Raw genomic sequence first — 27,010 nt, forward strand, 5'->3', positions numbered from 1 at the left:
GTGCTAAGCAGTCGTCCACCGTGCCGGCTTAGAACGTTGTGTAAAACCATCCAGATTGTGATCAGCGCAAAGTTCAAAAGGCAGTATTTCTGGTGGAATGGGGGCGCACATCTGTGACTGCACCATTATTTCTGAACGGTACATACAGGTTTTGGAGCAACATATACTGCCATCCAAGGAATGTCTTTTTCAGCGACATCCCCGCTTATTTCAGCAAGACAATGCCAAACCACATTCTGCATGTGTTACAACAGTGTGGCTTCACAGTAAAAGTGTGAGTACTAAACTGGCCTGCCAGCACTCCAGACCTGTCGCCCACTGACAATGTGCGGCGCATGATGAAGCGCGAAATACGACAACGGAGATTTCAGACTGTTGAGCAACTGAAGCTGTACATCAAGCAAGAACGGGAAAGAATCCCACCTACAATGCTTCAACAATTAGTGTCCTCAGTTCCCAAACGTTTATTGAATGTTGTTAAAAGAAAAGGTGATGTAACAGAGTGGTAAACATGACCCTGTCCCAGCTTTTTTGCAACGTTTTGCAGCATTAATTGGAAAGAATTCAACATACCAAGCTTCAACAATGTGTCCTCAGTTCCGAAACACTTACTGAGTGTTGTTAAAAGGAGAGGTGACGTAACACAGTGGTAAACATCAAATTCAAAATGAGTGATGTTTATCAGTTAGAACATTATATTTGTACTGTATTTAATTGAATATAGGTTGAAAAGGACTATTTTTGTGTGCCGTAAAGTTTGTATAATTAAGACAATTCTGTTCCAACTGTGGTCCAAGCCAATAAGACATATACTATTCGCATGTGGGTTACGTTCCCTTGATTTGTGTGAATGTTAGTAGAGCATAGTGTAGTGAATTACCTGCTTCAGGTGATGTAACGGGGACGATACATATAGCATGCCGAAACCGACCCATGTTTTGTTTGTATGTACACACATAAGCGAGTTGTTTATGAGCTGATAATGCCTTGAGAACAGGTGGCATCCAAGCTTAACCATCAAGCTGCTGTGACTATTCTTTGTACCTCATGTGTTTGTGCAGGACGCCACGACGAACCCTTTCAGCATGTTCGACAACATCATGACCAACATGAGGAGCAAGATGGAGGGAATGTGCAAAAACTTTGTGAGTTCAAACCAGTAACATTTCATATCTTCCACATGTGGTGCAAGTAAAATTAAGTTTGTTTTGGGTTTTTTACCTGTCCTGTTGAGCTGCATGGCCATGCAGAATGGTGAATCTGTAAGCCTTTTGTGCTGGAACAGTTTTGCTGTGCAACAGGGGAGTTTGAAATACTCCCTCTGCTTATTGTTTTATTATTCTGTTGTTTATTGAAAATGTAGCCAGACAGAAAAGGGTTTGAGGGAACAGACAGAGGGACAGAATGGACAAGGGAAAAGGGGGTGAGAACCAGAGCAGAACAGTAGACAGTCTAGATATTTCACCACAAGTCGCAAGCCAAGAGAAATGTGACCACCCACCCTATTACTATGGTTACCAGGTTCCCGACTGGCAACCATTATCCCTGTTATCGTGTGTGGCGGGGTGTAGCCCATTAAAATTGTGGAGACTGGTGGGGGTGAGGCGAGATGGTCACAGGCCAATGATGACCCTCAACCGTCACCCCCACCCAGGCCAACCAGCTCCCCAAAGGATGTGCGAATGTATGTGGTGCATTAAAAACCCGCGGGAGAAAGGCGTGGCAGGCCAGAGAGCAGGCCGGAGTGCCGGGACACCTGGCCCTGGCAAGTAAAATGATGTGTTTATTTGTTTGTGTGTCAGGAGAACATGTCCACGGACGCAAACACCCACTCATTCAGCTCCTCGTCAGTCATGACGTATTCCAAGGTTGGAAACGAACCACCAAAGGTCTTTCAGGTCTCGTCGTCGACACGCCGTGCCCCTGGAGATGTAAGTACATCAACAGAGGATATGTTGGCCCTCATATAGGATAGGGTAAGCAAACACTACCCAGTGTACATATTAATTGTTCTCTGACAGTAGCAGTCAAAATTGAGTGTTATTATCTCTGTAAAAGCAACATTTTTGATCCAGTGGAGACTCGGACTGTGAAGGTGTACCTAATGTTACGGCCTATGAGTTTTTAACCAGGCGTCGCCAAACCTTTGTGCTGTTGCACACTATTTTGCACTGCCCCAGCTACCTACGAGCTACAGCTCAAGCAGCTAAATATGATGCCGAGCCATGGAGGCGAACATTTGCTTCGCGTCCGGTGTCAACGCAGCATAAGTCACTAATCATCGCCTCCGTGGCTGCGAATAAGCTGCACTTCTGACAAGTATCGTTATCACAAAGGGAGGACAAGGAGTAATTAACAGCAGAAAGACAAAGATGCCATTCTAATTGCTAAGCTATTGTGACATGGGTAATACAGTAAACTTGTCACGTACGTCTGGCTGGAGCCACGTTATAGCAGAGAGTAACAAAGTTTAAAGACCAAAATAGCAGGTAAATTAATAAGTGTCTATTGTGAAAATACTGTAATACACACTAACACTAGACACACCAAAAATTAATTAGCACATCACCGCTAGTCTGCTACGACACTTGAGAAAACAGGCCTATAAGTTTAAAAGTACATCAGTATAATAAATGTTTATGATATAAGATAACGTATTAGTCCCACAATGGGGAAATTTGCATCGTTTCAGCAGCAATAGTGGATACAGGAAATGCAAAAGAAGCACAAAAGAGAAGACATTTGGCTGCAACTGCGTCCACCATTACAAGGTTGCTGCAGTAAAATAACAAATATTGAAGCCATCATTTTTTAATGATTACAATTAAAGTGTAATAATTAAATTGTCCAACTGAACAGTATGCAGAATAATTTTTAACCTATTACATAATATATTGCAATAAATTCACAGGAGTAGTCATATTCTTGACATAATTTTACCAATATGGAAATTCAGAGAAATAGTTCTGGAAGTGAATTTCTGTAGGTTAGCGTATGTTGTGAGTCTTTTTACATATGAGAGACGGTTTATTTAAATAATAAACATATCTCAATAATTCTCATTCTTATGTTTACATTTTATTTGCAATTTAATTCTAATGAATCAAACGTGTTTTTGAATTGTTTTTATTGTATATGTAAAATTGTTTTCCTGTTTTATTAGTTATAACTTGATTAACAGTATTTAGTTAGGCAAATGAAAAAATATAATTTAAATAACCAGTTTTAGGAAAACTGCTGAATTGATGCAACAAAATGTAATAAAAGAATTCATAGTCAGAAGGATGCATTGTGTGTGGGCAGATTTTCACTTGTTAAGAATACACAACTGTTATTGTCATAGTATGACTTTAATCTCCACAATGTACAACTTCTTATCGAGAAAATACTTTAGATTTGAGTTGTAATATTACAAGAATAAAGTAATAAACTACCTCAAATATGCAACTTGTTTATAATTTTAAAGAAATCACGTTAATATGAGATTGTAATTTTAATCTCTCGTGTGTGTGTGTGTGTGTAAGGCCCTAATACTGCTTAAATTCTTGTCTATACCAAGAAGGTTATTTTTGCATTATTGAACGAGATTACACTGACCAAGGAGAAATTGTGCATATTCGGATGAAGGTGTACATCCATGTTAACATAGCAAGAGATTGTGCTTTCATTTCTCATTGACTGCAGCATGAGTCTTAATGATAAAATCAGTGCACTGCACACACATGAGCTGACTATCTGTGAAAACATACAATATGGTGCAGATCCAAATTAAGATTTTTCTACTTGGATGTGACAATAGTCAAATAATGTGCAGGTATATTTATGCGTTGAAAGTTTTTTTTTCACTGTCAATATGCATGCTCATGTGCAGGTGAAGGAGACTGTAAAAGCCTTGAAAGACTCTGAAAGTGGCCTTGAGAAGATGTCCATTGGCCACCACATTCAAGACAGAGGACACGTCGTCGAAAAGAAAATGAACAAGAAAACAGGAGATAAGGAGTTCATACAAGACTTCCAGAATATGGATGAATGTAGGTTAAGGAATGTTTATCGGTGTCATTACGTTCCTTTTGCTTGTCCTGACATTCGTGTCCTGACTATTCTCTCTCAGCTGAAGCACAGTCCTTTGACGAGGAGTGGCAGAAGGAGTTGTCCAAGTTTAAGCCATCTGGCTCCATGGCTCAGCTGGAGCCGCCCCGACGTCACAGAGGTCAGCAGGCACCTCTCGCTGGTCCTGAGCGGACCCACAGGTTAGTTATAGCAGGGAAAGGAATAACAGGGGACACCTTAAAATATAGTGGAACCAACAAAGTCACCGTTTGGAATTAAAACCAAAATATGCCTCAGAAGTCACACAAAAAACAAGACTCAAAAGCAAGCATCTCACTCAAGCATCAAATGCCCGCCGCACACTGAGTGACACAGCCGAACACAACTTAATTGGACCATTGCAAAAAAAATTCTTTATTGGTGACTCGACGTGGCACACAAAAAGACTTGAGCACCGCACATCTACCAACTCACTGCACCGGGAAAACTGTGACCATGTATTGGGTTTTGAGACTGCACATAAAATAATACTGTAGTGTATCACTATTAGTTTTTTATTTTTATTTTTATTGAACGATAAAAACATGGGGCAATTGTCAAGGGAGAAGCGGATCGCATCAAAGGAGGAAACGGGTGAGAATCAAGGAGAGAGTGGAAGGGATGTTAGCAATTATCGATCGCCCCGTTTACTGACACTCTCTCTCTCTAAGTATAGAAAAATGCTTTTTCGTTCATGTCTTTTTAGATTCTCAGTCATCCTTGTTTGTAAAAGTTGAATCAAGGCAACTGGACTCTTCTTGGTTTATTGAATTTGTTGTTTTTTATTTTACGAAAACATAAAAAAATGACAGACAATTATGACAGCATCACGGAACAGATGGTTTGACTTTGGAGGTTTCATTATAATCTGCAAAAAAATAAAACAAATGAATCACTGTTTAATTAGGTGTGTGATGTAATACGTCTGTTTTGTGCTTCTACAGAGAACAACCCAAGTCCAAACCTAAAAGTATCCTGAAAGTTTCAAACTCGACAAAGCAGTAAAACCATTAACATGTTCTCAAGTGCTCACAATGCATACAGTATATAGACACATACAATAATGGTATCATCCCCAAGATTAAGTCAGAAGGCCCACAAATGGAAACGTTTTAGTGACGTTCCACATTTTGACTGTTGGTATTGGTCACTGCTTCTCAAGGTGTGTTGTGTCACGCAGTTTGTCCATAGCAAATTAACGTGTTTACAGCTTGTTCCCGTCTAACTCTCTATATTTTCAATGACGGTCAGGTCTCCCACTTAAGTCTCAGTGGCACAAAGGATTGAGAAAGTCAGGAACTGAAGCACTGTAAATGTCATGATAACCATGAATAGGTTAGCTGGATTCTGATTCAGAATGAGTGGATCAATCGGTGTCCTTGAAGAGATCGATGAGAGATGTACAGTAGGTGGCAGCTATGCAACGCATGAAGGAATTAGCATGGGTGCTCCCAGAGCATCATTTCTTTATTAAAAAGAGCACAGAAAAACAAGTTTTTGTTTTTTATGAAATGTTATTTGCTGTTATCCCATGAGACATAAGCTGTTGACTGTTTGACTTGTTGATGGGATGGATGCAGTGTTGATGCTGAAAAAGGAATTACACATCAACTGTCATCATATGGCCATAACAATTTGAGTGAGTGACTTAATTTGATCCACTAACGCACTTAGAATAGGTCAATGTATTTTTTGGAGTGCCTGAAATGTCTTGTGTCTGCTGTAATCTTTGTACAAAGAAACATTGCTTTCCCTTTTTGTATTGTTCATTTTTCATCCAAGCTCAGTAACGCCACTCGCAACTGTTGTTCTTGTATATTTTAAATATACATTTAGAATTGAAAAATAAAAATGTCAAAACAGAAATGTGTACAGCTATTGTTGGATCGAAGCGCTTGATCTGAAATGTTACACAGCAGTTGAAGGACCCAAACAGCACCCACTACTACTGTTTGACACCTGGCCATGACAGAATGGACAGCCGCTCTCCCCCTCTGTTGCTACGGTATACAGTGAATATATAAAGTCTACAAACCCCTGTTCAAAGTCCACGTTTTTGTAATATAAAAAATTAGACCACGATAAATCATTTCACAACTTTCCAACATTGATGTGGTCTTAATCCGTACAGTTTAATAAGAAAAAATCTATTTTTTTAGGGGGGGTTGCATAAGTGTGCACACCCTCATAACTGCAAATGTGGCTATGTTCAGAATTAACCAATCTCACTCAAACGTATGTTAAAGAGGAGTAAGCACACACCTAACAGCATCTAAAGTGCCTCTGATTAACACCAAATAAAGTTTCCGTATTCTAGTAGGTTTTAAATACACTGGCGTCGGTGAGTACAGCTCTGGCGCCACCTAGTGGCCGCAATGGAACAACGCGTACATATTTGCAAGAAAGGACCGGTCGGCTATGCCATTTGTGCAGTTGAATTAAAAGTTTTTAACTCTCCGAAAATTCTGTGAATTTATAACACTTTTGTTTTTAACCATCAAATTTCCCAACACTGAAAACTTACCATCAAACAATTGTCAAAAAATAAGTTTGCGAAATTTCAAATGAAAAAAAAACAAAACATATCCAAGTTACGGGAGAGAAGCCAGGGAAGTGAAGTCAGCTAAAATCTGCCCAATTATTTTATGCTCCAAGTGCTAGAAATTTGAGAAAGAAAAAAAAAAAAAGTGTGATAAATTCCAATTCAAACTAATGGCAGATATGCTTCCCATACACAACCTCCACTGTGACACAATAATGATGCCTTTAAATTCCAAAAGGTGGGACAGCACTTTAGTGTAAGGAAATTCCTCAATGCCGCAACAGGGATGTTGATGTTAACTCAGACAGTGCGTCTAATCTGCTGAGTCTGTGTGAAAGTGCACAAAATTGCAGCAATATCCTGCTTTGCTGGGTTCCCTGTAAAATAAAAATTAAAAGTCCAGTGGATAAATCCAAAATCAATCACCAAAATGTTTATGGATTTAATTGATCCACCCTGCCTTAAGTTCAGAGGAGTGTTAACATAAATGACCAAAAGCATTACTCCTCTGGAGGCCGTGCTACAAAACAACAACAATAAATCCTACAATCCTTGGCATTTCCATGAAAATGAGTCAATTGCGAGATCTACATAATTCCCGGAGGCTGTCCCTTTCCCGCAATCTTTTTGGAACATTCCAGCAGAGCGTTGTGAATGTCCTTGGCGCACGAGATCTGGGACTTGATCATACCAAGGTACTGGGCGTAGGACATGGACTCTGTCTGCACTGTGTCCGGTTTGGTGGCGGTGGGCACCAGGTTGGGCGAATGCTTGGCACTGTCGATGCTCTGCGAGAGGCACTCGTACGCCAGCCGCTGCGCAGGTGCATTCAGGTCAATGGAACAGGCGAGCACAGACATTACAATGTGGAGTTTTTAAGGTGTCTTTAAGTCTCACCAAACATAGCTCCAGCTGATCGCAAAGAGCGTAGAACTCCTCAAGGCTTTTGTCGAAGCGCTGAACAGCAGCGTCACTGCTTTTACTAAAGCCGAAGAAACAAAGAATGTAACGCAGATAGCATTAAATGGCTAACAATTATAGAGTGTCCTCGGTTTACGAAATGTGCCATTTCACCACATGGCACAAGAAGGTATACTCAAACACTGTTGATGTTTCACAATGGATTGTTTTATATTCATAGTGTCTTGGTAACTCAGTTTGCTCCCACAATCCTAAAACGTGGATGGTAGGTTCATTGAAAGACTAAACTGTCTACTAAGTAACATGGGCAAAAGGCAAATATTAACCCTATATACTGTTTATGCTGCTTTTAAGTGGTACGGAGTAAACTGTTGAGTATTTTAACAAAAGTATTTTATTGTGAAGGATAAACCTCAAAATGCATTGGGTCACCAGACCCACAAACACTGGCTGAATAACAACAATATGAACACCACACAAGGGTTAAGGTTATTTATAGCCTGCTGTGCGTTCAGACTTACGAACAAATTCGTTTTAGCGTGCCGTAGGAAGAGAACTCCGTCGTAAACCGAGGACGTCCCATACATTACAGTGCGAACAAAAATAAGTCGTCGTTACACGTACACTCCGTTGTCTATGGTCGTGTTGTGAGCCAGGTTGTGCGACGCGATCTTCATGAGATTCTGTGAGGAGAACAAAAACCAAAAGTCGTCACGCAAACAACGACTTTAGGATGCGTTTGGTGGTATCTACAAGTAGAGGGGTTCTAGTTATTCTCAATTTATTACCTGTAGACTTTCTTTCAACTGCGGAATGAGCATTTTAAAACGATGCACAGGGTCGAAGTCCTGCTGTTGATTCAACTGCTGCTGTTGTTGCTGCAGTGCAGCGGCTTGTTGCTGTTGTAAGCCTGGTGGACCGCCGGTCTGCTGCTGTTGGGACGCCATTTTGGCCAGGCGAGGCGAGCACTCACACACCGGAAACACAACTTTCGCTTCCGGATGGGGCAGAGACGAGCTCTTCACTTGTTAGTTAGCTAGCATATATATATCCATCCATCCACCAATCCATCCATTTTCTGAGCCGCTTCTCCTCACTAGGGTCGCAGGCGTGCTGGAGCCTATCCCAGCTATCATCGGGCAGGAGGCGGGGTACACCCTGAACTGGTTGCCAGTCAATCGCAGGGCACATAGAAACAAACCACCATTCGCACTCACATTCATATATCGTTAAAATTAAACAATATTTTTTGTAAATAAAAAAGGGAAAATTAAAATGATGACCCAACAACTTAATTATTAACCTAGGGCTGCATATGGACAAAGGATGCATATTCTTCACATTTTTGTTGAAAGTGGAACAAAAGTTCATCGAAATATAGCAAAATAAATAAATTTTAAAAAACGTTTATTAAACATTTTGTTTAAAAACACAATTTTTTTTAAACTAAATCATTATAAAAAGGTTTAGGATACAATCAAGGTGCCACATAAATATCCATGTTCACAGCTCCAACTAATGGAAACAAATACCTCTAAGATAAGAAAACTAACATTATTGACTTTGTAAAGACAGAACTTTGGTGACAGCTTTCTTGAAGGTGCACCTAATGATGTGGCTCATCAAGAAGAAAGCTAATTATTTATAACATTAACATTTACAGTGTCCTGGATGGATGGACGGACAGACGGATGGACGGACAGGCGGATAGATAGATAGATAGATAGATAGATAGATAGATAGATAGATAGATAGATAGATAGATAGATAGATAGATAGATAGACGATAAATCCGTTTTTCATTTTTTAAATGTTTTTTGTTATATACTGTATTTTTAGCAAACACTTTTTTCAAACTAATATATATTTAAATTGGAGAAATTACAATGATTATCTTATTCATGCCAGTAAAACAAAAGCAACAATAAGATTTAAAGGCCAAATGAACTTGTCTTGACTTGACATGTATGGCGATATTGGACATTTAACACAGTAGAGTGATTGTGTGTTTTAAAAGAAATATTCACACAGCTCTTTTATTCAGCTTTTTTTAATGACGTGGTTATGTACTGTGGATACAATGAAACGGCGACTGCCTTTATTCGCGTGTCCACTGATAATTTTCCAAGCGTGTTGTTGTTTTGTTGTTGTTCTTGTTGGCACGTCATCCATTCGAGTGACTTGCAAACGCATTTCATTGAACGCACCAGCTCCCCTCTTAAGTGAGCCGGAAACCCCGTAGTCGGCCGCAGCCGCCATTCGTTTGTTCGTCGCCGCACAATCTAAAATGGCAGGAGCCGATGGAGACGATTCGCTCTACCCTATCGCCGTTCTCATTGACGAACTGAGGAACGAAGATGTTCAGGTGGGTGGCGAGCGCCGAGCCGTTCCCCCGAATAGTCCGCCGGTAACGGGACATTTTTTCGAGCGGTTGCTAACTGGCAAAGAAGCTAGTGGGGCCTATCCGGGTTTCCCAAGCAAGCAGGGGCGCACCCTTGCCTAGCTCATCACTTTCTTACGATAGCTACCGAGCCTGTTAGCGATACACGATCAAATATGACGTCTCGTATTCTCTACCAGTTGTTAATTAACCGCTGCAATGTTCAATTGGAAGGAATTGGCCGCTCCAGCTTCTGACGTCTTTCCGTGTCGGGTGGTTGGTTAGCAACGACAGCAGCTTTGCCGTTGTAGTTTGATTTTCTGTTGTATTCTCATTCGTACAAGAAGTGTGACGCGTGTGTAGCAACTCTTCGACTCAGGTTGACTGCATTTTGTGTCACATTTGATGTTAGCCCTCGCCATAGGGCTAATAACACGATAACAACAGTAGCCGTGCTCAGCTCTACCCCAAACACACACAAATGTTTATAATGGTCTATAATAACAGTCAAAACCAGTCGTTCTAAACTCTTGTCACCCTTTGACCCACATTTTGTGCGCGAGTCGCAACAAAAAGTAGCCTTTGAAAATATAGACATTATATCTTTAAACAATTTCCTATTGCAGTTCCTTTCAGGTTATCTAAGAAAGTGAGGATGAACATGACATCAGCATGTACAAAATTGAATTGAAAGTTAAATCCTGCCTTGTTGTGGTTTCACCTACTCCCCGGTTTTGTTTTGTTTTTTTAGCTCTCCTTCTATAACCACAAGATGGCGCCAAAGCCCTGAAAATAGTAATCAGTGTTAAGGAAGTATGTTAACGTCTCAACTGAGAGATTAACATTTTAGTATGGCAGGGAGGAGCTAAATTTAGCCTGGGTTGTTAGTGGACGTTACGGACAGTCTTCGTCACATATGCAAGTACATGTGCAATTCTGGAGCATTTTTATTTTTTAATCACATCTGTAAGCCATTTATTCTTTTGGGGTAATTTTGTAAGATGAGTTTGAAAATATACTGACACGCTTTTGGGTCCCAAACTATTAGAGAATCACAACCCTAAATATACACCAAACTAACATGACCCTTAAAAAAATGTCTATGAGCTAAGCACCAACAATATATTACAAGATTTGCTAAGATGGAAAAATAAAGTTACCCCTGTACGTATACGTATTAATGAGGAGTTTTAAAAATGCAAACTAATTCATTCTTATTACCGTTTCAAGCAGGGTGTTTGGGTGGCACCTTGGTGTGTTACAGAATACAAAATTATCCACATTGGTGTGATTTTCAGCTAATAGTTTGATTTACAGAATAAAATTCCCGTAGGTGAGGTTGACTGCATGTTGAATATGACGTCAAGATGCGTTCTTGTCATTAATTCTCTCTGTTGCTATATAGTTGCGACTGAACAGCATCAAGAAGTTGTCGACTATTGCACTGGCTCTCGGTGTGGAGCGGACTCGCACTGAACTGCTTCCTTTCCTCACGGGTAACCATTTGCCTCCATCCACCCAATAAAAACATGTTATGACTCGACAGTAATTTATTAACAATGTTATCACATGCTAAGGCACTATCAAGAATGGTGTCATATTCTCAAACATGAAATTAGAACGCTTAACCTCTTTGTCCATTAGACACCATCTACGATGAAGATGAGGTTCTCTTGGCCTTGGCTGAGCAGCTGGGCAATTTCACCATGTTGGTGGGAGGCCCAGAGTACGTCCACTGTCTACTGGTAAGTTCCATGCCTTCTGGAATTGAAACTAACCTCAAACATTGAATTAGCTCCTAGTTACATTAAGACTGGATTTACACTGCAGGTCCAAGCCCCATTAAGCAGGGTTGGCACTGGGTTATGAAACCTCTTAGCCAATGTTGCTAAATCGTATAAGAATCTAGCACACTTGTGTGTACTTAGCCACAGCATTATGTGTGTTTTATGTGGTTAAACCTTTGGCCACACTTATCCAGTCCTCATCACTGGGAAGCTGATAAGCTTGTAACGATGTGGGCCCAATCAAAACTATCTAGTCATTAATCAGGATTAGGGCAGAACGATTTGGGAAAATACTGTAATTGTGAGATTTTCATTTTTTTCCTAAACAAATATTTTGATTTAGCATGTCATTTTTGGGGGTAAGTTTATCTTCAGCATGATTCACTAAACACAAGAAATTAATTATTCTATAGTATGACCAGCACGATATTGGATATAAGCAACAAATAACTTTCTTGTTGGCCACCCCTAAATGTTATGATGAATCAATATGATAAACAAATCTTTATTTTACTATTGAATTGTAAAAAGAAAAACCTTCCATCAAATTGACTTCATGATTTAACTAAACTTAAACTATATTAAATGTTGATTAATGTTCATAATTACAGTAAGTCTTGAATATGATTCACTTACTTAATAATCCTCAAGATGGATCGTAAGGACTTTACAGGTATGTGGCAAAAAAATTAATATTGAGAGAAAGTCCATTTATTTCAATCATTTGTTTCAAAAAGTGAAAGTTGTAAGTTATGTTAGTTCACCACACACAAAGTGAAATATTTCAAGCCTTTGTTTAAATTTTGATTATGGCAGAAAGACCCCAAAATTTGTTTATATATGACACAGTGCAACATTGTAGGCTTCCTGTGTCCCAATCTTGTCAGCTAATAATGCAAAGCACCTGCAGAGGTTTTCCTCAGCCTTTAAATGGTCTCAGTCTGGCTTATTATGCTTCAGAATCACGGGGAAGACTGCTGACTTGACAGTTGTGCAGAAAACCATCATAAGGAGAAAAAGTGTTTTGATACAAGCTCTGACAGAGCGTTTCAACTCACTCCGCTTCAGGAAGAGTGACACAAGCTCCAAAGCCTCGGTATCATTTGCCCATCACTATACACAGCAGAATGAGCGCGCTCAACTTTTATTTGTGATGAGCTTTTGACGCAGGCGCTTTTGATTCACCAGTGTGGCTAACGTGGGCGATATCCCCGTCACCACATCCTGTTTCAATTAGCCATTGGTGAATGGGCAGCCCGAACACTGATTAAAAGTAAAAATCCGAATTGTACTGTACTGACTTCTGCCAATTGTTGCATACAGTATGTAATATGACATCGTCATCCTTTCCCTGACTCCCAGCCTCCCCTGGAGAGCCTAGCGACAGTGGAGGAGACTGTCGTCCGAGACAAAGCAGTGGAGTCTCTCCGTAAGATTTCTCAGGAGCATTCTCCAGTTGACCTGGAGGTCCATTTTGAGCCCTTGGTCAAGCGTCTGTCCTGCGGTGACTGGTTCACCTCTCGCACATCTGCCTGCGGGCTCTTTAGCGTCTGCTATCCTCGTGTCTCCAGCACTGTCAAGGCTGAGATTCGCCAGTAAGTCTTTTTCGCACAACCACTAGAAATATTTTGGGGTCGTTTTTATTCCAAGTCCTGTGAACTATATTGTCGTTTGATAAAATGTGTTTGTGGTCATCTTTTAGGCATTTCCGCACCCTGTGTTCAGATGACACTCCTATGGTCCGTCGTGCTGCCGCTTCCAAACTGGGCGAGTTTGCCAGAGTGTTGGAGCTGGATTATGTTAGAAGCGACATCATCTCCCTCTTCACAGCTCTGGCCTCCGATGAGCAGGTACCAGTCTCCTTACCTAATTATCTGATGTACCCACAATGTTCATGCATACAAGCAGAAGTTTGATGGTCCCCTTCCATCAAAACCCACATTTTCCCACTGTTTTATGCATAACATAGGTCAAAATGAGTCTGACCTGGTTTTAAGTTTGAACACCATGCGGTTACGTGATTGAATGCAATAGCCTTTGAACACCAACCCTCTTGCAAAAGCTGCCAAATGTTACGGAATTGCTGTATTTTGTTACAGAAATCACTGAACGTTGACTCGTTAACGGTCGTAGCACCGATTGTTCTGGATATTGGGGGGACATCCAGCGTCTGACATTACCGGTGCGTCCACATTGAACAGCTGCTCGGTGCATGCTATTTTAACCCCCGACCCTCACTGGCTGCCAAGCGTCCAGTGTCAACGCATTGTCAGTCACTGATCATCGCCTCCATGGTAGCAAATAAGCTACACTTCTTACAAAAGTGTCATGATGGATGCCGCATCTAAACCAGGAAATAATTATTACGTCACTGCACATGTCACTTCACAACGTGTGCAGGTTGAAAGTATATTAGTATTAATAAATATTTTGTAATATAAAATAAGAACCTTTATTAGTCCCGCAATGGGTAAATATGTATCATTTCAGCAGCAATTGTGGATACAAGAAATATAAATATGTAATATAAAAGCATAGAATGACGAAATCTCATATATTGATACTTAGTCAAGCTGCAACTGCGTCCACCATTATGAGGTTAATGCAATAAAAACATTAACATTACAAATATTGAAGCCATAATTTATTAATTACTATGACTGGCCCACAGAAATGTCCTTGACAAAATTTTGAAAATTTGGACAAATTGTTCTGGAAGTTTTGATGTAGTTTGGACAATTAGTATTCAAGTACCTGCCCACTACGTGGCTGCTACACACGCGCACACACACACATCTCATGAGAAATGACCTGCCAAACTCCGGAGTTGCCGAATAAATTACTTCAATTTATTTTGGGAGAAATTCCTAAGCATTTCGAAACCAGAATTGCGCTGTGTTCAGGGCCATTTCATGCAAGATGGTGTTGTAAAGTTAAGCTTTCACACACTGCTGGAACTGCATTTTAAGTGATCGAGATAGTCTGCTGCCTCCAAGCCATGCAAATACAGTATATACAAGCATACATGAATTGTGGTTTACAACAATACTGTGCATATTGTGGATTAAATAGTGACCCTTGCGGTCATTGTTGCCAAAATGTGCGCGAGCGATGAATGCCGTGCGCTGGTTACGTTGAAGTGATTGAATGGGAGCACAAGACCAGCCTCTCAAAATATCCTCTATTTTCACCCACGCCTCCTCCTCCATTTCGTCCACCATTTAGTGATTGGTATGTGTCAGAAATGTAACTTATTCGCTGCCATGGAGGTGCGAATTAGTTACTTGTAGGAAAGGATCAGCACTGCGGAAGGATGGTGTTTAGCCGGCCCAGCTAGAAAGAGCTTTTCATAGCTGGTGAGAACACTGAGCAAGGTAGCTTCACACGCTGCGTAGCATTTCCCCCTCCCCCAGTTTGCAAGCAGCCGGGAAAGGAGGGAGGATTTTCTTTTTGGTATTCTTTCTCTCCCAGTTAAAACAAACTTAACATTAAAATTATAGATCGTTCAGGTCTTTGTCAGTGGGTATACTTTGAAAATCAGTGAGGGGTCAAATAATTTTCTTCCACTCTATGTAGTTGACAGAGTCTGGGACGTTTGGGAACGCTGCCAAAAAACAGCTTTCGCCATCACGTGATCGTGTCTGAAATTACGATGTTGATCTAAAAATGATAAATTTAGTTCTAGTAGAGCTGGACATTAAGAGCCTCACTATTTGATTTGATTTCGATTCTTTGTCGATGTTAGCTAATTTAATATAGCCTACCACTGTTGGGTCAAACGTATTCTAATGCCCCCGCAGGTGATCAAGCATAGACACAGCCGCAGGTGCACTTTCAGTCGCTGTATTGAACAAATCGTAAAAATAAAACATGCACTAAGCACATTTGTACACGAGCTGCTGAGGCCACAACTAACACCCAGACGTTTAAGATGCAGACTGGCTAATGGTGAACCAGAACCTGACCTGAGCGCACAACCGCCAACTCTTCACTCTCATTTGCTGACTCTCATGTCACTCACTTGGCCAGGCCCCACTTTTTTAACCCACACACACACTCAGTCACATATATTATAGTGTGGACTATGAGGATGGCAACACAAAGTAGACAACAGTACTTGCACCACACACATACATTTTTTTGTTTAATGGTGCAAATGTATTTTTTCTGATTAATTTTTTGAATAAAATTGGCTATTTGTGATAATTTTATAACCTATAAGATGTGCCTTGGACCTTCCACTGTACTTTTAAATGTATAATCTACATTGTTCTGTCAGTGGCTGAATTTATCCCTTCACTCTCCTCCATCAGGACTCTGTGCGGCTGCTGGCAGTGGAGGCTTGCGTCAGCATTGCCACTCTGCTGCCTCAGGAGGACCTGGAGACCCTGGTCATGCCCACCCTGCGACAGGCCGCCGAGGACAAATCCTGGAGGGTCCGTTACATGGTGGCTGACAAGTTCTCTGAGGTAAAATCGTTTCACTAACATTTCTTGACAATGAACTCACTCACTGCAGTGTTAATAGTGATATGGAATAATTATCAGTAATGCGCCAGTTTAGATGGATGTTGCTAATCATCTTTGAATAGACTTGAGCTACGCTGCTCGGACTGCTTTCTTGCTGTGAATTTAAATGTGGCAGACATTAGAGTACAGACAAGAGTTGCAGAATAAGCCCTTTTACTGCTGACATTGATTGCCACTGTGCCTAAGTGCTTGTTATGCGATTGCACTTTCACGATGCCATTATGATGGAGGTTTACTGTGATGTCAGCTTTGCTGTGCCGAGAATCATTACTCACTTCTTTAGTCCCTGTGGTCGATGTCGGTAGTTAAGGAAAGTTATATTAAATAAGCAGTGGGTATATCATAATATAGTTTAACATTCTGTGATATAATTTTTTTTTTAAAGTTGTGTTAGTTAAGTTAGTATATGATCAACAGAGTTGCCTTTGTAATAGCTGACGGTACGATTGATTGGTAACGGTGCTACCCGAATACAAGTTTTAATTCTTCTTATAACTTTTAAAATACTCAATCCATGCTTTTGTATTAATGTTGATCAGTTATTTGGATACTTTAAGTTATTTTTTTCTTCCCCCCCCCCAAGCTTCAAAAAGCAGTGGGTCCAGAAATCACGAAGAACGACCTGGTCCCAGCATTCCAGAACCTTCTTAAGGACTGCGAGGCTGAGGTCCGTGCCGCTGCAGCTAACAAAGTCAAAGGTCAGTCCTTGAAACACACTTCTACAAGAAATATCAACGCATAACTTACTGAATGTTCTTATGGTTAGAATTCTGTGAGAACCTCCAGGAGGACAATCGTGAGCAGATCATCATGACTCATATCCTTCCCTGCGTCAAGGTAAAAAATATCTGCCATTTCCAGGTGAACTTCAGACTCAATTTGCTGTGAATTGCATGTGTAGGGACACGTAAGACATCTTTTTAAAGCCCACCTTGTAACTTATGAGCTTTGCTGACACCTTGAAGAGACAACTTGTCCGCGGTGCTCATTATTTCTTAAGATGACAATATTTGAAATGGCCTGCTTTTTGTACAACTTTCCAACAGCAGAGGGCACTATTTACACCTAAAGTGTAAACTAATGTGTTAAGGTTAATTCGACTAATTCCGCTTATTTATTAATTTTTTGGGAATTTGAGAGTATACATACATTTATGTAAAATATATATATATTTTTAAATTACTGTTATCTTACACTATCAACTTCCACCGACTGTTAGTTCTGATGTTTATTTGTGTTTTGCCGCCTGTGGGCAGGAACTGGTTTCAGACACCAACCAACATGTGAAGTCAGCACTGGCCTTGGTCATTATGGGCCTTTCTGCCATCCTGGGCAAGGATAACACAATAGAGCATTTACTGCCTCTCTTCCTGGCGCAGCTCAAGGACGAGGTAGAGAAAATACACATTTGTTTCTCTTTTTCTACATCTTCACTAAACTACACAGCCAATATCCTTTTTGCGATCATTGTATGATTTTTATACAGGTGCCCTTACAATTTTTATTTTTAACCAGGAAAAAGAGTAATGGAATCGATGTAGGACTCTTCTGTAGCATTGTCACGCTTTGTCCAAACACTTCTACTCTTTCTTCTTCCTCTCTACACTTCTAAGAGTTGAAACTGACTTGTATTCCTCTGCTTTCCTCAGTCCTATTTAAAGTTAGCCCACTTTCTCGTTGGTGCAAAACAAGACCGAGAGTGTCTAATTTGATTACTGTTCAAACACTGACAGCTTAGACGTGCATAACTTCAATAATTTAAGGTGACGCTCACGCAGGGCATTTTATTTATTTTTTTCTTCTCTCTCCTAAAGAGACAACTCTCACTGTTGTGCAGCTCGTTTTTTGTGTTTGTTTGTTTTTTTTTTTTTTTTTAACCAGGCAACTCAGATTGTCAAATTGTGGGTTTTGGAGTATATTCATGAAAATTGCCCTGAGCTGTTAAAATACCCTGAATTTCTCTCATGGGGTTAATTAAACATGGTCACCATGGTGGTCGTCTTTGGAAAATAAAACTACTTTATTATCCTGGTTAATCATTTGTTTTGACACACAGGAAAAGTCAAACTACTCTGTATTCCTTGGTTTTTGTTCAGTGAGGAGGTAAACGAGTATGATGGAAAAGGTTGCACGGGGAGTCCTCCGATTACAAAGGTTGCGATATACGCAGTTAGGAAAGGCGCAAAATGAATGAGTTTGCGTAGCGGCTTAATTATGTGGTCCCATGGCGCAAGACGGCATGCTCAGTTACCGCTGTAACTGTTGCTCATTGGCCTTGAAGTCTTTAAATCCAAATATTTACTATAATTGGCTTACTTTGTTACAAATTTGGGTTACATCGCTGCGGTCGGAACAGAACTCCATTGTAAACCAAAAGACCCCTTGTTCTTGGCTCATTAAATTGTATTTGGGTAAGTACCTTATTATTTATTATTATTAGAAATTAACTGTTCCAGGAGTCGCCGTAATGGAAACCACATAAGGGTTAGTACGTTGGGGTTAGCATTAGACTTTACACCAATTTTATCGGCCTGATCGGTATTGACCGTTAATTAGTATTTTATGCTGATCGGCTTTAATGTCATAAGTCGCCGATCTGATAGGCTCTGCAAAAGACATTTACTCCGCATCACCATCATGCACAGTATATTTGAATACAAAAGCTAGTTTATTTTTAGCCTTGTCGCGTGTCTTTGGCGTAGTACTGTAAATATCTGACGGCCAATGAAGTTATTTTAAAAAATCAATAAAAGACATGTCGGTGGTGTGGGACAGACAACACCTAATGCCGGGTCAGACAACAAGACAAATTTGCTTTTTCACGATTGCACTATGTCAGACTACCGCAATAAAATATTGTATTCCAATACCGCTGCATCCCGTTTTTTACGATCATTGGGCTATCTCGTCAACTCAAATGCGACCGGATACACTCGTTATCGTTGCGACGACTACAAGAGTGGATCCCACTGACTGTATTATAAGGACAAAATGGGGGGGGGAAAGGGTGTTGGTGGTCACCGGTGCTCAGGACAGGAGAGGACGTTCGTTTAAGGCTTGCTTGAGGTATGTTCACATACTTTTAATACGATACGGATCGCAAGCAGGCAACAAAACGTTATGTAGCCTACCTAGCAAGCTACTGCTAACACTGATGGTTGTACATAAACATACCACCGTTCTGTCAAATCACACTTTAAAGTTTCGGTGTGGATGAAGTAATTTAATTACCATTTTCTGAGCCGCTTCTCCTCACTAGGGTCGCGTAATTTAATTACGATAAAGTAATTTAATTGCAGTAAGTTAGCACCCATTATTTCTGTCATATTGTAATGTTGGTTTGACCTGACTGATTAGAATACATGATCTGACTAGAGCAGTGATTTCCAACCTTTATGGAGCCAAGGAACATATTTTACAATTGAAAAATCTCACGGCACACCAACAAATATAAATGTCACAAAAAGTGGATACATTAATTACTGTATTTACATCCTGCCATCTAATAGAAGACCATTCATTTCTTGTCTGTCACTATGCCTCACTGAAATAGAGGAACAAAGATACATTTATTGTAAATATAATTTTTTGAGCAATTAAGTACACAAAAATCCTGATCGTGTAAAGCCTATACATCATTATTACATTATAGTTATTGTTTTAGGGAGGGATGCTCCGCTGTCGAAGTGTCCTTGAGCAAGATACTGAACACTAAATTTCTCCCAGTAGTCCTGGCAGGACCTTCCATAGCAACAGCTGCTCATTGTGTGAATGGGTGAATGTGAGACTTTGTAAAGTGCTTTGAGGCACACCGTATGGTAGATAAAGCGCTATATAGTACACTTCATTATAGCATTACCATTTTACTACTAGTACTTTTGATGTATAAAATGTCTTTTTTTGTTAATTGACGTTTCTTTGTGACACACATGATTTGCCAATGCAGTGTAGTGCTAACTAGTGGCGAGGATTTTTTTGCCTTGTTTGTCAGCAGCCTTCATGAGTACACGATACCTTTTTAACTCATTCACTGCCAGCGTTCCCAGTTAACATGGATATTTAACTTCTAAAGCTGTCAATGGCAGTGAATGTGTTAAGGCCGGTATCAGCCCAATACTATACCAGACCGGTACTGGCCCAACCCTATTTTTAGGTTTATGCAACATTTTGTGTGAGAGTGTGGGTTTTGATTGCTGTGTGTCCACAGTGCCCCGAGGTGCGTCTCAACATCATCTCCAACCTGGACTGTGTCAACGAGGTGATCGGCATCCGTCAGCTGTCCCAGTCACTCCTGCCAGCCATTGTGGAGCTGGCCGAAGACGCCAAGTGGAGGGTCCGCTTGGCCATCATCGAGTACATGCCCCTGTTGGCCGGTCAGCTGGTGAGCAATGATGCTAGCTCCAAAAAATGCGGTCCGGTGACGTCATAAGTAATCTAACACGTTACTTTTTATAGTAGAGTAGTCAGATTACAGTTAGTTTGATATATCTGCTAATAGTTGCTTTTTTGTTCGCGAGAGCAAGATCTTAATATGCTTTCGATATTAAATATGCTATTTGTGCTTAGACAACAGATATTTATCTTTAACAAACTACAGTGCTTGGGAACATAAGGCAAGTCAATAACCAAGACACTTGATTTAGTCACGGTGCATGTCATAAGTGTAGACCAATTTTCAGCCTTTGTTTTAGTAATGACTAATAAAACAGACGAAACACTATTCTTATCGATCCATAACTAAAATGCACACAGCGACTAAGTAAAATATCGAAAAAAGGCAAAAATATTTATAAATTGAGCCGTCTGGGGCAATGACGTCACGTGACGTATTGCACGTTTGCAGCACATGGTCAACTCACGTGTACCCAAGTAGCCAGCGCTGCAAACGCAATGGATGCGGAAAAGGGATTGCCACACTTAAATTGGTAATGGTCAGTACTTCGAGTTTCTCTAAAGAGGACAATAATAAGGTTCGTTGTACAAACACACGCACACAGTTGCCTTCATGAACCCCCACACAATCGGCAGGGTTGCTACAGTCTGTGTCTGTATCAGGTGCACTGAGAATGGTTTGCTCGTTTATATTTAGGTGGCGCTTTGGCATGTCAGGTCTTCGCTACGTTGCTCGTTTAATGTGGCTTCAACGACACTAATATTTAAGTTATTTGTTAATGTTGATGACATCATTCTGTAACTTGTACGTTGTACATTACCAAGTAATGAGTACGGTTAAGCTAATGCTTTTTTTGTACTGTGGATAATTGATATTCCTGCCACTTGGCAGCTGCTGAAAGTTACTTTTTAACTCGGTTACTTTTGAAATCAAGTAATCAGTAAAGTAACGAATTTACTTTTAAGCTGAAGTAATCAGTAAAGTAACTAAGGCTCTCTTTCAAGGTAACTGTGGCAACACTGCTGGTGAGTCACAATGCTGAAATCACCAGCTAAAATGTTCCGCTGCTTACTTTTAGAGAAAATTGTATTTGTGTGATTTTAATTGTATTTTCCTGCACAGGGAGTGGAATTCTTCGATGAGAAGCTGAACACGCTTTGTATGGCTTGGCTTATTGACCATGGTAAGGTGAAACTATGCTTTATTTTTGCTCCTATAGGTGCTGATGCATTAACTGGATGACAGAGAACAGTCATACAAATACATGTTAATACAAGGGAATCTCCAAGGTAGAAACAATCCGTTCCATGACCCTGGTTGAAGATGTCTCCTCATTTCAAAACAAACGATCCCATATAAAATGTCCATTCGTTCCATAAAATGTATAATTGTGCATGGAACTTTTGGAGTAACATTTTAACATTGACATCATACATGTGTAAAGAAAAATTACTCATCCTTTCAAGATGACTATCAGATGCCGGAAAAGGAAGGTGTTAAGTTAGGGCTGCAACACTGTCTTGAATAATTAGATTACAAAAAAGGTTGAAGCAAAATCTCTGCCTTGAAGCTTTGCAGGGATCAAGTTCCCTCACTGACTAATGGTACTGCAGTCGCACGCATCACTCTGTGTCGACGCATTGGTGTCGAGCCAGGAGACTGTTTGGGATCATTTCACATTTACTAAGGAAGATGAAGTGCAATCTGTACTACAATGGCACATCTATGAATGCAAATACAAGGTCATGTGTCGATGTTAGCTAACCGAATACAGTGATTTATTGCAGGGGTTATGGTCCACAAACAGTCGACGAAACCCACAAAGTAGTGCCCAGTTTTTTTAACTGCATATTTACACATTTAAGTTTCATACAAATTCAGTGTTATGTGATGCTTTAGAGAGGTGCAGTTATTTATTTGTCCACTTGAGGTCACCATCCACACACGCTACACAAGCACATGCTTTTAAAAGCCAGGTCTCCTCTGTGTGACATGAAAGTCAACCCATGTGGATGTGAAAGACGGGCAATTTGCTGGCAATGTGCCTCACAGTGACAGTCTCTGCATTGTCGGCAGCATAAAGCATCATGCTGCTTGCTAATGCTTCCCAGAATTCCTTGCAGTGTTCTTTTAAACTACAGGTTGTTTAAAATAAAAAATAAATCAAGCTAAATATTACGCTTTACTTTCATTTGTTCCATATTTTTGTGTGTGTGCATTAGCTGTATAGTACTGTTTGTCGGGCTAGGTTGTTATTTGTGAATATATTTTGTGAAACTGGGGCTAGGTTGGTATTTGTGAATATTTTGTGAAACTCTCTGTGGCATGCTGTGGCAAGTCCAGACTACTTTTACATAAAGTACACACTCTCCAGATTGTATGAACTTCATACAATCCTTTTAGCAACAGTTTTATTTATTTATTCAATGCTCCTTGTGATTAAAATCTCTACACACTGCAGTAGTATGCATATATTGGGAAAAACTACGTTGTTTTGTTTTCCTTAATTGGCTCTGCCTTGAGTGTGGTTTTCACCCATAGCAGGCAGCTGTTTTTATTTAGCCAAACTTACATTGCAGTGCAAATCATTTAACACCTAGCTGGACAACGCAGCAAAATTTTGAACAGCCAACCGGCCACAGTTCTCCAGTAGCTGAACATATCAAATATAATGACAAAGTCAAACACAAGTTGGACAACAGCATTACCTAATAAATGGAAGTGAAGGTTTAGTAATCTGCTCATGAAATTTCCTCAATATGTAGGCCAAGATGTAAATATTGCCATTTCTTGGAAACCAATGTAACAGGAGGGTTAATGGTTGTTTTCAAAGGCTTTTTTTTTGTTTGTTTTTTTTTTTAATAAAAGATTTTTTTTTTTAATTAAACATCTAAAGTGGTGAATGTGGTTCCTTAGGTGAGATCGGTGCAGTAATATAATATCGATTTGTCGTTGTGCAGTGTACGCGATCCGCGAGGCTGCCACCTGTAACCTGATGAAGCTGGTGGAGAGGTTTGGAGCAGAGTGGGCACAGAACACCATTGTGCCAAAGGTTCTGGGCATGGCCAACGACCCCAATTACCTCCACAGGATGACTACTCTTTTCTGCATCAATGTGAGTCTCTCTCTCTCTCTCTCTCTCTCTCTCTCTCTCTCTCTCACACACACACATTGTTTTACCTATATATTACTCGTGCACTCACTGTAGTAGTCTCGCCACGCTGTGCTATTTGCATATCTGTATTTGACCAATACTGGCCACTCACGCCAGAGTACCATCTGCTCCATTTGCACACTGATTGAGGAGTATCTGCAACATTTCCACAATCGACATTGTCCCAGATTATCGCGCCACTCGTGACTTTAAGCCGCGTACACTCCTTGATGTCTCGGCGCCCTTTGCACAATGGTCATTGCACAGGACTATTGCAATATTAGTCATTCGAACTGCTCTACGGGCTAGAGGACTCTGCATCTTTTGCAAAATTGTCCAAAAAAAAAAAAAAAAGGTATCGGCATTACCAGATAACTATTAACCCTTTATTGCTCAGTGACTGTTTTTTGTCAATGTCTTTATGTCTCCAAAGTGTTCTCTGTCAATTGACTGTTGCCGTACTAGAGCGGCTCCAACTACCGGAGACAAATTCCTTGTGTGTTTTTTGGACATACTTGGCAAATAAAGATGATTCTGATTCTGAAAGTATTTTTCAGTTGTAAATGTCTGGTGCCTGAGTCTTGTTTATGTATGCCTTGGTGGGTGTGTCGCCGTTGCAGAGCTTCCAACCTATGGAAATTCACTTCCAGCCAGGCTTAAATGTTTGTGCCCTGCTAGTTTGGATTTTTCTGCGATTGGTTTTACAGTATGCTTAATATAATGCCCACTGGCATGTGGAAAAAGAGAGATGCAGTCACCAATGCACCTTTCAGCCCTTTATTGAATGCCAGGAGCACAATAATTTAAAAAAACAAAAAGAGCACACTCGGGCAGGAGCTACTGTCGGCCACTTAAAGGCACATGCATGAATCTAATACATAGGCACTACAAATGTACGGTCTTTTGCATGCATTTAATGCTTGAAATTTTGTTTTCTCAAATACTTTGTTTAAAAGGTGTCTCAAGTTGGAATGTGTTGAAAGCTATAGAAGTTTTTTTATTTTTTGAGGTTTCACCTATTGTGTGGGTCTCTATCTCTCCATTGAACAGGTGTTCACTCCAGTGGTTGGAGCACCAGTTTTTATTTATTTATTTATTTATCAGTTGACTGTTATGAAAATCGAGTCAATTGATTTATCAATGACGTCATATATTTTTTTCCCACCACATTACGGCAGTCCCCAACCTTTTTTTTTGCACCACAGACCAGTATTTAGACACATTTTGACGGACAGGCATAGAAATAAATGAAAACAAATGATTCAAAATGCAACTCACCATTACGTTGTATGAAGTTGTTCTTGGTAGAAGTCCTGCGCATGTTTCTTGAACAAACTGGCCGCTCATCTTTCTCGTCTCTCTTCTTTCTTTTGACTATTGAAATCCCATACTGGCGAGCCATAGTCCCTTTAATCTCATCTTGCTTTCAGGCCCTTTCTGATGCATGCGGGCAGGACATCACCACCAAGCAGATGCTACCCGTGGTCCTCAAGATGTCCAACGACCAGGTGGCAAATGTGCGCTTCAACGTGGCCAAATCTCTGCAGAAGATCGGACCGATCCTGGACGAAGGGTAAGTCCTCCTTGTCGCAGTCATCAAAATGTCTGCGCGTCATTCGCTGGAGCGCCTGACCGGCCACCATTTTGTGTGATCAGCACGCTGCAGGGTGAAGTGAAGCCAGTGCTGGAGAAGCTGGCCACTGATACCGACATGGACGTCAAGTACTTTGCTCAGGAGGCCATCAGTGGTAAGCGCTCCTAACAACACAAAGGACATCTACTGCCTGTAGTTGATAATGTCTTTATTTTCTCTCTACCTGCAGCTCTCTGGCATAAGTGAAGCAACGTGTCTCAACCCTTTTGCAAGATATTTATTGATGTTCAAGATCAATTGCTAACTGTATAGACCAATCTGATAATTAAGATTTTTCTCTCCATTTTCCTCCTGTCCCGGGATCCTTCAAGCCCCCTCGCTGTAAACGGATGCTTCAGTCTAATGCTGCATGCTGACTAATAGTCTCACTAGCTAGCTACCGACCCCCTCTCACATCCCTCCTTTTTACATCCCCCCACTTCGTTGTTTTAGCAACATCAAAATGTGACATTCTACTACAAGTCGTTCAGACGCGACATGTTCTTATCTTAATATAGACAGATAAGGACCACCTTTCTTGTCATGTTGCTCCCCAAGTCCTTACAAGAGAGGAGAAAGTAGTGGAATTGTGCCAATGAAAGAAGTGGTGAACTGCTTTTTACCGTACACCAGACTGGAGCATTTGACCTGGCACTGCCGTGCTGTTCTACAAACAAGTAACGCCGAAAAAGTGGACACGACCGTCATTGTTCAACATTGATGACCAGTGTGCTTTTATTGTTCTTTTCAGTGCTTCACACATTTGATGTTGTTCTACTGTATCTTCATCTGAATAAAGTAACAAAGAACACATCCGTGTCATGCCTCCTTTTACAGACTCTACAATGTCGTCAAGCTTGTGCACACACGAACATTTAGTAACACTTGGAACTTTTTTTCTCCCTTTGGGCCTCAAGATTAGATTCATAGAGTACACAACATGCAAGAACTTCCTATAGTTAAAAAAAACATTTTTTCTCTGGAAACCGCTTGTATTGGTTCTAATTAGACCAGTTGGCAAAATATGGTTAATTAAAATTCTCAAATAATTGGTCAACTGATTTTATATTATACAGTTGAGCAATTGCATTTCATTAAATATCTGTGAATAATACAATCTATCCCTCATGACCAACATAAAATAGTATTTAGTATGCCATAGCGTTAAAAGTGCGACTCAGATATACATATTTTTTTTAACCTCATCTTCAAATGACCTGGACCATTTGTCCCATCAAAAAATAAATGTGGCCCTTGACCTCAAAACTTGCCCCACCCCTGCACTGTGAGACTTAATGTCTACCTAACATTATGGTCAGTGTACTTTCTGCCCACTGTGACGTCAGCTGTGGTCCAGTGGGGATTCCATCAGAACAAAGCAAGAAGTACAGCTGACAGCTGCTTCCAGCTTGTTTGGCGTCCGTCTTCGCTTCTGTCTATTGCGGAGGGCAACACTGGTTTGAACCCGGATTTCTTCTGGTTGCCTTTATGTTGAGTTCTTCCTATATGTTCCAAGTACTTAGCTTCCTGTCACACGTGTATGTTAGGTCAGCTGAAGGCTAACTTGCCCATAGAGAAAGAC

General features: G+C 40.5%; 3 protein-coding genes across 4 annotated transcripts in view; 2 read left to right on the plus strand and 1 right to left on the minus strand.

The window, feature by feature from the left end:
* Positions 1-5,955, plus strand: part of mlf1 (myeloid leukemia factor 1) — a 216,624-nt gene extending 210,669 nt beyond the window's left edge. For both annotated transcript variants that reach the window (XM_061781466.1, XM_061781467.1), the window contains 5 exons: positions 1,062-1,145; positions 1,803-1,931; positions 3,872-4,031; positions 4,112-4,250; positions 5,034-5,955. In XM_061781466.1, coding sequence (XP_061637450.1) covers positions 1,062-1,145; positions 1,803-1,931; positions 3,872-4,031; positions 4,112-4,250; positions 5,034-5,094 — 573 coding nt within the window. In that variant the 3' untranslated portion in view covers positions 5,095-5,955. The remainder of the gene's footprint in view (positions 1-1,061; positions 1,146-1,802; positions 1,932-3,871; positions 4,032-4,111; positions 4,251-5,033) is intronic.
* Positions 5,956-7,060: 1,105 nt separating this feature from the next.
* Positions 7,061-8,756, minus strand: med29 (mediator complex subunit 29). The gene is made up of 4 exons (XM_061781468.1): positions 8,341-8,756; positions 8,177-8,235; positions 7,529-7,613; positions 7,061-7,446 (listed from the first exon to the last, which is right to left on the minus strand). Exons 1-4 carry the CDS (start codon positions 8,497-8,499, stop codon positions 7,219-7,221), a joined length of 531 nt encoding a protein of 176 aa, XP_061637452.1. The 5' UTR covers positions 8,500-8,756; the 3' UTR covers positions 7,061-7,218.
* A 1,001-nt stretch (positions 8,757-9,757) lies between these two features.
* ppp2r1bb (protein phosphatase 2, regulatory subunit A, beta b) lies at positions 9,758-26,239 on the plus strand. The gene is made up of 15 exons (XM_061781462.1): positions 9,758-9,917; positions 11,338-11,428; positions 11,577-11,677; positions 13,082-13,314; positions 13,422-13,569; positions 16,033-16,188; positions 16,832-16,946; positions 17,015-17,085; positions 17,505-17,639; positions 20,456-20,629; positions 21,764-21,824; positions 23,602-23,756; positions 25,226-25,368; positions 25,452-25,543; positions 25,619-26,239. The coding sequence occupies exons 1-15, from the start codon at positions 9,840-9,842 to the stop codon at positions 25,633-25,635; spliced, it is 1,770 nt and encodes a 589-aa protein (XP_061637446.1). The 5' UTR covers positions 9,758-9,839; the 3' UTR covers positions 25,636-26,239.
* The last annotated feature ends 771 nt before the right edge of the window (positions 26,240-27,010 follow it).

This window comes from Phyllopteryx taeniolatus, chromosome 8 (assembly GCF_024500385.1).
Source record: "Phyllopteryx taeniolatus isolate TA_2022b chromosome 8, UOR_Ptae_1.2, whole genome shotgun sequence".
In the NCBI taxonomy this organism is placed as follows: Eukaryota; Metazoa; Chordata; class Actinopteri; order Syngnathiformes; family Syngnathidae; genus Phyllopteryx; species Phyllopteryx taeniolatus.

Bases quoted from the DNA above. Each gene is read 5' to 3' on its own strand.
- med29 (XM_061781468.1), bottom strand. From the start codon at position 8,499: ATGGCGTCCCAACAGCAGCAGACCGGCGGTCCACCAGGCTTACAACAG. The intron at 8,236-8,340 runs GTAATAAATTGA...TTCTCCTCACAG, and splicing joins AGTTGAAAGAAAGTCTACAG to AATCTCATGAAGATCGCGTC. The intron at 7,447-7,528 runs GTGAGACTTAAA...GCACCTGCGCAG, and splicing joins ATCAGCTGGAGCTATGTTTG to CGGCTGGCGTACGAGTGCCT.
- ppp2r1bb (XM_061781462.1), top strand. From the start codon at position 9,840: ATGGCAGGAGCCGATGGAGACGATTCGCTCTACCCTATCGCCGTTCTC. The intron at 21,825-23,601 runs GTAAGGTGAAAC...GTCGTTGTGCAG, and splicing joins GGCTTGGCTTATTGACCATG to TGTACGCGATCCGCGAGGCT. The intron at 23,757-25,225 runs GTGAGTCTCTCT...TCTTGCTTTCAG, and splicing joins CTACTCTTTTCTGCATCAAT to GCCCTTTCTGATGCATGCGG.